General features: G+C 42.0%; 1 protein-coding gene across 3 annotated transcripts; it reads left to right on the top strand.

The window, feature by feature from the left end:
- The first annotated feature begins 2,385 nt into the window (after positions 1–2,385).
- Positions 2,386–10,146, top strand: LOC133915560 (SWI/SNF complex subunit SWI3D-like). 3 transcript variants are annotated; one of them, XM_062358771.1, is made up of 8 exons: positions 2,388–3,011; positions 4,171–4,712; positions 6,948–7,646; positions 7,727–7,893; positions 7,970–8,244; positions 8,332–8,517; positions 9,301–9,497; positions 9,601–10,146. In XM_062358771.1, exons 1-8 carry the CDS (start codon positions 2,603–2,605, stop codon positions 9,844–9,846), a joined length of 2,721 nt encoding a protein of 906 aa, XP_062214755.1. In that variant the 5' UTR covers positions 2,388–2,602; the 3' UTR covers positions 9,847–10,146. The 3 variants fall into 3 exon arrangements, with proteins under 3 accessions (XP_062214753.1, XP_062214755.1, XP_062214754.1); XM_062358770.1 differs by having other exon boundaries at positions 8,320–8,517; XM_062358769.1 differs by having other exon boundaries at positions 2,386–3,011; positions 7,970–8,517.
- The last annotated feature ends 417 nt before the right edge of the window (positions 10,147–10,563 follow it).

Raw genomic sequence — 10,563 nt, 5'->3', positions numbered from 1 at the left:
TTCAACGGTTACTATATTTCCAATATTTTATTATTCTTCTACTCTTTTTAGACGTATAGACCTACTTACGAACTGTGTGAAAGGATACTACAGTGTCCGCAAATTTAGAGTACGTTCATCCCGGCCGTATCATTGTAGCAGGGGATATGGCTCTGCTGGAGGCATTTGCCTGGCTGATCCAATCTGTAGCACTGGATACGGCTACTGTTAGAGCTGCCTTTAGCATGTCTCTCTCTTTTTATTAGTAATATTTGTATTGTACATACATTAATACCTTTTGATGAGGGCACTGCACCTGCATTGAACTTCCGTCATGGCTTCTTTGTGAGACAATTATTAGGAATGATAGGATTGTAATACAAATTCTTAAACTTGAGTTATAAAAATCCTAGAAATTTATGGAACAACCCCCAGGCCAAGTTTTAAGAAGAATTGGGTAATCAGATTAGCCTAGTCGAGCAGGAATGAGCTTTTGCAAACCATCATTTGAACAAGCAGTTCAGGCAGACGTTTCGCTCTCCGTTGCTCCGTCGAAAAAACGGGTCATTCCTCTTTGATCAGCGATGGAACTTCGTATTTGGTAATTATATTTCTCACAAAACCATTCTTGACAATGCGCGGAGTATCTCAGCTATCGCCTGCATCGTTCAGATCTGTGAGAGAAAACAAAATAAAACTGTGCTAGATGTTATAAGGTCCCCTCGGACGTTTTGGTTTCTACAAGTTTCAGATCATTTTCATGGAGAGGTAAACACAAACCATATCTAGCATTAACGGTTCGTTGGTTTTTTTCTGTGAAGGGATTTCGGTTTATCCTAAATAGTGTTGAAGTTGGTGATGTCTTTCTCGGGGCATGGATTAGGCCCACGATAGTAGGATAAGTTCTTTAACTGATCGTCTGCGATTAGAGCCGGCCCGGGGCATGGCAGGCAGGACGATCACCCCGAGCTTGTTCTACTACCTACCAATCCAGTCTAAGTATGTACACTACATAGTCTACTAGCAAATAGCAACTAACCCTAAGTGAGTCTTCAAATCTATAAATCGCTTTAGGCTCAATGTTAGTTATCTAGTAACATAATCTATCTAAACCATGAATGATAGATCATTTTCAAATTAATGAAGTATCATGCGCAAGCTTAATCGTACGATACTGTAGTTATGCTGTCATCGACTCTAGTAAAACCGATCCCAATTCTCAGCAGCAGCAACGATCAAGATCTTCGCTCATTCCCCTCCCCTCCTCTCGACCTCTCCATGTCTTCATCTAAAACGATGCATCTGCATATCCTCCTCCTCCTCCCGATGCTTAAGATGGATCATCCAAAACTGAAGAAGGTCTAATCCATAGCCTCAATCGTGGTAAGCTATCATTCGCACGTTCCACTCCCCTCTTCTCCTCATGATCGCCAGTAGGCATAGTACCCATGCTCAATCAAATTAAGGGCTAATCTTCAATCGGATGATTTTGTTTATTTTGATTTAATTCTTTTACAGTTTTGCACTAGTTGTTAACTATTGATGACTTTTTTATTTTATTTTTCAGGACTGTTTGTATCCAATTAGGATTGTGTGATAATATGGCATCTAGAAAATATATATCTAGCAACGATAAAAGGAAAGAAAAAAGAAATTAGTTGATAGACTCACAGAAATGAGACTTTGACCAAAAAAACCCAAAATATTGTATTCATAAATATTTTAATATTTATGTTCAATAAGCCCCTGTTTTAGTTTTGTCTGAGGTATCGAAATCTCAGGGTCAGCCTTATCTGTGATTTGTCTAAATAAACTTGTGTGGAAACATATCTTTCAAAAAACTTTGTTGTGAATATATTTGGTCCATGCTTATACCTCTTTCATTGATACTGAAAATTTCACGAGTATAAATATTGCTTTGGATAGACCGTATTCATACAAACGAACTACCATGTTGTAGGATATCCTCGTAAAACATATTTTCAAAGGTTTCAATTTCGGCTATCAACGTTCCAAATCTTTAAATATGAATTCTTCGCAAATATGATTCTGTTAGTAGGAGTGCAACTGAATCAAGGTCAAATAGCACATAAATGTAAATGTTTTTCTACTACATGATTGCTCTTGTGATGAAGACCTTTCATCTCGTAGATCGTATTAAAATAATTTCATGTTTTTCACATAGACTTCAAATGACTTTTACGACGATTTGATTACGTCTTACCGTACATTCTTTAGCGGGTTTTAGATGAAAGAATTTTATTGAAAAGTTTTAGATGTACTTCTAAACTAGATCCAAAACGATTCAATAAAAATTTTCGATCCAAACCACGCGCTCAGCAATAATTTCCAGCTAGCCATGCTTTGCAGTTTGCACGAAATGAGACGCAGCAAAATGCAAACCGGATGGGCGACCCGGGCAGTAAGACATACCACACTGCTAAGGGTACGCAGTGCCACGTCCCCGCAAATTCACACCGAACAGCAGAGGGGGGAGAGCGAGAGAGGAGAAGAAGGGGGAGCACAGGTTGGGGGCAGACGCGGTGCGCTCGTCTCCTCCCCATCTCCGGCTGGTCTCGCCGGGGAAGTGGTAAGCGAAGCGAAGCCAAGGCCCCGCCGCGGCATGGAGTCCAAGCCCTCCTCGGCGGCACACGGCGACGCGCCGGCGGCCGAGGCCCCGCGCCGCCGCGCTGGCGGCGGCAAGCGCAAGTCAGCCGGGTCCTCTTTCACGCCTTCGAAGCGGCAGGCCAAGGAGAGGAACGCCGCCTTCCACGTGCCCCCGCACCTGCTGCATAGCGGGCCGCTCACCCGTGCCGCGCGCCAGTCGCCGCACAAGCTCGCGGGCACGGCGCCGGAGGCGGGGTCCGCGTCGCCGGCGGCTGCAGCTGGGGCGGGCGGCGCGAAGGTCGAAGGCGGCGCGATCCGGGCCGAGGGGGAGGAGACGTCGGCCGAGGAGCTGCCACTGGTGGACGAGGTGTTCGATGCCGTCCGATCCCGCGGCGCGGGCGTCCATGTGGTCCCTACCTTCGCCGGTGAGTCCTCTGCCCCACGAAGACTGCTTTGATCTCTCGGCTGGGGTGGTGAATTGGGGGATGTGCGCGACCAGCTCGCGTCGTTGTAGGGGTTGTTTCTCTGAAGGCGTTCGGTAGATTAGTTCACTGGAAGCCACCCCTTTTTAGCTTCTGGTACTGCAATTCGATTGCTGTTGTGTGCTGTCGTAAATCAGCTAAATTGGTGTGCGTGCTTTGCTTCGTGATGTGTTAATTACAGGTGTATTTGGTAGATTAGCTCGATTTGGGGGCATGCTGTTAATTTAAGTATTTAAATGCTTGAACTTAGAATTTATAACAAGCATTAAGTGGTAATAATGTGCTCTGGGTTTCTTGCTGCTGAGGAGGCTGAGTACTACCCATGTTGCTTTGTTCTAGTGTGTGATTGGAGGGTGTCTCGTTTTCTTCTTAGGGTGCATGTAAGCAAAGCTCGATAGCTGTGGTATCTGTATCTTTATGTCTAGTCTATGACTCGATATGCTGTTTCTAACTCTGTAGTTGTCCCCCATGAATCCATCTGGCTTAGCTAAGTTATATCTAACTCGGAGGACTCTTTGTTTGAGTAAAATCAAGGGTTTGTGACATGTACTGCAATAACTGATGCAAGCTTCCTACCATTTTGTGTCAAATTATTCAATTTTTAGACTTTGCTTGAAATTCTGCTCAGTTACCAGTATCTTTCTATGTACCATTTTAATTTGTTGTGTGATGGAAACAATAGAATCACCTGTTAGAGATTAAAAAATATATACAGTACCCTGCTCAACTTCCTACCTCTTGTGTAATTGCAGTAAGCCAGTAACTACTTTGCACTGTGGTTAATCATTGTACAACCCCTTAAATTTCTTCTAATGCACAGCAAGGCATATTAGCAACCATTTCCGTAGGATTAATATTTCAATAACTCATTAATTTCCTGTAATTTACGGTTACCCAAGGTATATTAGCATCTTTTTTGTAGAATTGAAGTATTTCAAATATAACTTAGCAGGCAATGCATTCCATTGTTTCATGCTGAGTTTCAAGTTTGCACCTTCAAATGTATTACTTATGATGACCCTTGTGTGTCTTCTCTACTCATTGCTTAAGGCAAATTTGGTTTTAAAATAAAACATACAAGAATTAACCCTTTCTTCTACAGGATGGTTTTCATGGAAAGAAATTCACCCAGTTGAGAAGCAAACATTGCCTTCTTTTTTTAATGGCAAATCTGAGAAGCGGACACCTGAGGTATATCTGGAGATTAGAAATTCGATCATGATGAAATTTCATGCCAATCCTCAGTTGCAGCTGGAGTCCAAAGATTTGGCTCAGTTGTCAATCGGGGAGGTCGATGCTCGGCAGGAAGTCTTGGAGTTCTTGGATCACTGGGGCTTGATAAATTTCCACCCTTTTCCACCAGCTGGACAAGAGGAGAGTAAGCCAGAGGAGAGCCATAACAATTCGCATGATGAGGAGAAAGCTTCTCTGATTGAACAGTTGTTTAAATTTGAATCAGTTCAATCATATATGATCCCTTTACCCAAGAAAGGAGATGTGGAAGCCCCAGCTCCTCTACCTAGCTTGTTTCCTGATCCTGTACTTGTTGAAGATGTGGTTGCAGCAGCCGAGCCTTCTGTTGAGTACCACTGCAACTCCTGCTCAGTTGATTGTTCACGGAAACGCTACCATTGCCGGACCCAGGTTAGGTGTTTTTGATTCAGTTTTGCAGTCCCTTCCGAAATTTTTCTGTATGTTCTATCACCTCGTGTATAGCATCTACGTATCTGCTCTTTGGATAAAGTAACCATGCGATGCAGGTTTTGTACTTAAAAGTACAGTATGTGGAGATACATTGAAAGTGCCTAGAGGGGGGGGGGGGGGTGAATAGACTTTCTGAAAATTAAAACTAAAACAGCGGATTAAAACTGCCGGATATTCCGATGAAGGTCGGATATTCCGGTATTGTCCGGAGTATCTGGTCTAGTCCGGAGTCTCCGGCCTAAATGGGATTTTCAGAACAACTGTGAATTAAATCTAATAGCTAGAGTCTAAAGTTTATGCTAGGTCTAATGGATATCACAGAGTTAAAATAACGCTTAACACTAGCAAGATTGTCACTAGAGCATTTATATGACAAGTCACAATATTCACACGATAAAGTAAATATCACAAATAAGAACTCGTGAATTTAACCCGTAGTTCGGCCACCTCACAAAGAAGTGCCTACGTCTCCGTTGAGGAGCTCACAAAGAGTCGGGTCTTTTCCAACCCTATCCTCTTCTAGCGACCACCAAGATCAAGCTAGAAAATCTTACTCGATTCGAAGATGTTTACAAACTTCCCGAGGCACACCACAAGTTTTGGGTGCTCTTCGGGCGATTCCTTTCCTTTTAGAAGCCCAAAGCTTCAAGAGAGATGATTGCAGTAGATGCTTGATGAAGAACTCAATGCTCAAGTGGCTTGAACTCTCTCCAAACACAAACTCTTAAATTTTTGCAAACTTTGCACTAGAGGTGGTTAGAGGGTCTTTGAATGCTCTTAAAGTGCTCAAGAGGTCTAAAGTTTACTAGCCACACCAAGCTCTAAATGCCATGGGGTGAGGAGGCATTTATAGCCCTCACTCACAAACTAGCTGTTACTGTTTTTGTCAGAGTTTACCGGAGTATCCGGTGTACACCGGAGTATCCGGTCCTAAATCCAAAAACGGCGTCAGAACGGTCACCGAACGTATCAGAACTAGCTGTTACAGTTCTGTTGAATTACCGGAGTCTCTAGTGAACACCGGAGTCTCCGGTCCTTAAAGCCCCACAAAAAAAAATTGAGTCCGGAGACTAGCCGGACCCTCCGGCCTCTCTATGTACCGGAGTATCCGGTGAACACCGGAGACTCCGGTCTCTCTTTTCATTTTAAAAGGATAAAGTCTTTTAACCGAGAGTCTCTGCCGGAGTCCCCATCGGAGACTCCGGTTAACGCTAAATAATTACCGGAGTATTCGGTGAACACCGGAGACTCCAGTCCACTTGATTCTAAAATAAATGCTTAACCGAGACTCTCTGGTGGAGTCTCCCTCGGAGACTCCGGACCCTTTTAGCACTAAAAATACCGGAGTCTCCGGTCAACACCGGAGACTCTGGTCTTTTTCAAAATTAAAAAGACCGTAACCGAGACTCTCTGCCGGAGTCTACCTCGGAGACTCCGGCTAAATACTGAGTACCGGAGTATCCGGTGAACACCGGAGACTCCGGACTCAGTGAAGTTTTTCAGAATGAATTCTGTGTCTCCCAACTAGGTGGTTCTAAAGGATCTCTTGAGCATTGAGACACTAATCAAGCAATCAAATCCATCCTTCTAAAAAGAGCGTCTATCCTAGACTCAATTTCAAAAATAAAAGAATGTAAACCCTATTTAGTACTCTTCGTTGATTCTTCATTTGTTTTCGGCGAGCGTCAAGAGTCACTTATCTTCACAACTAATGCTTAAACCTATTCATAACTCGAAAAGCATGTTAGTTCTTTAATCGTGTTGTCATCAATAAGCCAAAACCCACTTAGGGGGCCTAGATGCACTTTCATACATGCGTATTGTTTGGATGCCAATCGGAGCTATTATTTTTGCCCCCCCCCCCCCCACACACACACAAAATTTGTTTGGCAACAGTGTATGCTGCACAAACAATAACTATTAGAGTATTGCATATGGAATTTGAATGCCAAAAGGTTGATCCATCTTATAGATTTATAATTGTCAACCTGATGTTACTGTATCTTGTCAGATTACTTCTCTGGAGCCTGTACTGATTGTCGTTATCTTTCTGAAGTCAAATCTTTGTTACTGCTGTTGCTTTCATTTTTTCTGACCTTTCAAAAGAAATAGAAAGAGTTATGTTTTAAATATGAAGATTGATGGTATTGATTTCTCTTTTTTTTTTTCCTACAGGCAGATTTTGATCTGTGCTGTGATTGCTATAACGAAGGAAAGTTCGATACAGGCATGGCCAAAACCGATTTCATCCTCATGGATTCTGCAGAAGTTTCGGGTGCTAGTGGTACTAGTTGGACTGATGAGGAGACATTGCTTCTTTTAGAAGGTTTAGAAATTTTTGGTGGAAAATGGGCTGAGATTGCTGAACATGTTGCTACTAAAACAAAAGCACAGTGCATGCTACACTTTCTTCAAATGCAAATTGAGGATCGCTTTCATGATGATGAAGAAATTCATCAAAATATCCCAGAAAACACGGAGCAAGCCTTGACTGAAAAAGGCACTGCAGAAACACCTGAGAAAATGGAAGTTGAAGATAAATCTGAAGGAAAGGATAGTGCGGATGAGAGGCCTTCAGAGAAAACTGAGGGCAACTGGAAAGAAGCAAAAACAGAAGACGCAAGTGCTGTCGAAAATAAAAATACTCAGAATTCAGATGGCAAAGATTCAGTTGCATCTCCAAACACTGAAGAACCGAAACAATCTTCTGATGCTCACACTACGGTGAAGGAAAATTCTGCTGAAGTTGGTACCTCTGGTGAAAAACTGTCAAATGTTGCTATTGATATCCTGAAATCTGCATTTGAGGCAGTTGGTCACTCCCCAGAACATGAAGGTTCATTTGCTGATGTAGGAAATCCTGTTATGGCACTGGTAAGTATCATCTACTCTCTGTCATCTTTACTTATTGGTACATTATGTTCTACCCAGATGCCTAAAATATGTCTCTGCAGGCAGCTTTTTTAGCTGACCTCGTGGAAGATGACAATGCTACCACTTCATGCCGTAGTTCACTAAAAGCTATCTCTGAGGTGTCTCCTGCACTCCAATTAGCAAGTAGGCACTGTTTTATTCTTGAGGATCCATCAAATGATCTGAAAGGCATTTGTTTCAGTGTAAGGTAAGCAATGCTTGGACCTCTGCTACATCGAAGTGCTGTCACAAGATTTTGCTGATGATATGAATGAAATTTGCAGTAATAAAAATACAGATGGTGATCAAACAAAAGATGAGGATATGACTCAAAATTTGATTGATACTGAGAAAAAAGGCATCAATGAGAAAGAAGATAATGCTTTATCTGTGGAAAAGAAAAATAATTCAGCCATCTCACCAAATGACCACCAAGAATCAGACAATAAGAACATGTCATGTGATGATTGTCCCTTAGTGGGGCCCAAAACCAATAACGCTGAGGAATCAGGCGATCCAACTGCTCTTGTGGATAAGAGCTCATCCGGCAATACAAAAGGTTTATTAAGTTCCATGAAAGATACAATTACTCCACCAAATAATGCGAATGAATGTGGCTTATTAGCTTCTCAAGATGTTGTTGCAGGAAGTAATACGGGTGCAAGTAATCCTAAACTAGGAAAGGAAAAACCAAGTGCTGAGGGGAAGGCGTCTGACGATTCATCTTTGGAAGGCCAGGTCGAGCCCAGTAAGACTGAAGATGCAGTTACTACCCCAGCTACCTTTCAGGAACAAAAGCAAAGCCAAACAATGGAAAATGGCAATACGGAAGGTATTTCATCTTTCTTTTTTTCATCCAAACTATTTGTATGAAACCAGTAAAGGATAACCATACATTTTCACTCTATTTCAATTAAAGCTTCTTTTTATTTACTAGCGTGGATGATCCCTTGGGACTATTTGTCTGCACAAATTGCACCTGTGACTTGTTCACATGTTAACTATATTGCTGATTTTATTGGCTAAGATTCTTTATATTACAATATATCCATCATAATTTGCTAGCATGCCATCAGATTGAGCTTTGTCCAAGCAATAGTAGATAAATCCAGAATTTTAGATCTGAAATATATTTTGTGCCTTGCAGTACTAGTACTGCATGAATATGTGTGCAGCAATATTTTTTAATTTTAATGGAACTATATCTTTTTGTTGCTAGTGCACGTCTAAATGCCAGTTAGTCAGTTTGACATAAGTGTTCCAGTTACTCCCTCCAGTCAAAAAATAAGTGCCTATTGGGTTTGTGTAGTGAAACATTTTGAATTTTCAGAATTATTCTCTTCATTTTTATTCATGAGTTTTGTGATTACTGCATTTACTTTCAAGGTACTGCTTCTCCTCTTGGTCCATGATTTTCAAAACATTGATGTTGTCTTTTCTACCTGTATCCTCCCAATCATTGGAAATTATATACCAAGTGCTTACCACAAAAGCCTGGTAAGAGCTTTTGTGACATGGGTACAAGCATTACGAAGAGGGTCAGAATTGTGAAAAACAGCAACGTTGTCGTTCTTCACCAGCTAACTTCCCTTTCTTTGTTGTATCTATCTTGCAGAACCTAACGGCATTGAAAGTGTAGTTGCCAATGAAGTGAAAGGACCTATAGTGACCGCCAACCGAATTGATTCCTTAACTAGGCTAAAACGAGCAGTAGCTACTGCTATTTCAGCAGCTGCTGTGAAATCTAAGTTTCTCGCTGAGCAGGAGGAATATCAAATTCGAAGGCTAACTGCACTGATGATTGAAAAGCTGGTAATGTGAAAAAATCCAATCACGGCGTTCTGTGTTCTGTACTACTAATACCTATGATTCTTCCTCCACAAAAAAAGTAATGCTGATTTTTCTCTTCGTGCAGTTTCAAAAAATAGAAGTGAAGATGTCGTTATTTGCTGAGATTGAGCAGGTGGTCCTCCGTACAAAAGAGTACACTGAGAAGACCAGAAAGAAGCTTCTAATGGAGCGAAATGCAATAATTGCAGCTCGCATGGGTGCATTGCCATCTAGGCCAAATCAGCCTGGTGTAGCTGGAAACAGATTACCGCCTGGATATGGCAACCCTGTTGTAAGGCCACCAAACGCAATGCGGCGGCCCAGCAGCTGAGGGGAATCCGGACACCTAGTGATGTATACTCCATTCTTTTAGAAGCATACCTCAAAGAGTCAAACCCTATCAGCTATGGTGTAGCATTCTTTAGAAGTACACTGTACAATTGTCTGTAGAACTGTTTCTATGAAGATTCACCATTTTTCGCTTGAATATTCCGTGTACGCCAAAGCTCCAGAAAGGTTCTAAACCGTGAGGTAATCGATGCGGTATTTCTGCCATTTGGTTTGTACGGTCCATTGTTGTAAAATAAAAGTGGTGAGGATCCCGATCGCTAAAGGACTCTTGCATTTTTGAGGATTGGGGTGAGCTATCTATCTCGTGGGTTCTTTCTGTTGCTAGCTACGTTCACCTAAGCGATGGAGTATGCTGCATTTGCCGTTGGAAAATAAAGTGCAGTAGGAGTATCTCTCATCTAGCATTCTTTTCTATTCTTCTTATTGCATTTGATAGGACGTTTCACCAAGCGATGGAGGATGCAGCATCTGCGGCTTTGTATTATCTTCGGAAACTCAGGAGGCATTTAAATTTCTCCGGAATTCTGATAAAATCCTTCGATTCAAACTATGAATACATTTACAACTCTTAATGAGCAGCGATGAAATCCCATGTTCAGTTAACTCAAAGGAACCGCTTCCAATATGAACCGGGCTAGGAGAATTCAGAGTATTGCCGGCCCCAAGCTCCAACGGTCAGAATGTCCATTTACTCCGG

This window comes from Phragmites australis, chromosome 4 (assembly GCF_958298935.1).
Source record: "Phragmites australis chromosome 4, lpPhrAust1.1, whole genome shotgun sequence".
NCBI lineage: Eukaryota > Viridiplantae > Streptophyta > Magnoliopsida > Poales > Poaceae > Phragmites > Phragmites australis.
The sequence above is the reverse complement of the archived record's forward strand: the minus strand, read 5'-3'. Positions and strand labels throughout refer to the sequence as shown.

Coding starts and splice junctions, on each gene's coding strand:
- LOC133915560 (XM_062358769.1), top strand. CDS start 2,603: ATGGAGTCCAAGCCCTCCTCGGCGGCACACGGCGACGCGCCGGCGGCC. Junction 7,894..7,969: donor GGCATTTGTTTCAGTGTAAG/GTAAGCAATGCT, acceptor TGAAATTTGCAG/TAATAAAAATACAGATGGTG. Junction 9,498..9,600: donor CACTGATGATTGAAAAGCTG/GTAATGTGAAAA, acceptor CTCTTCGTGCAG/TTTCAAAAAATAGAAGTGAA.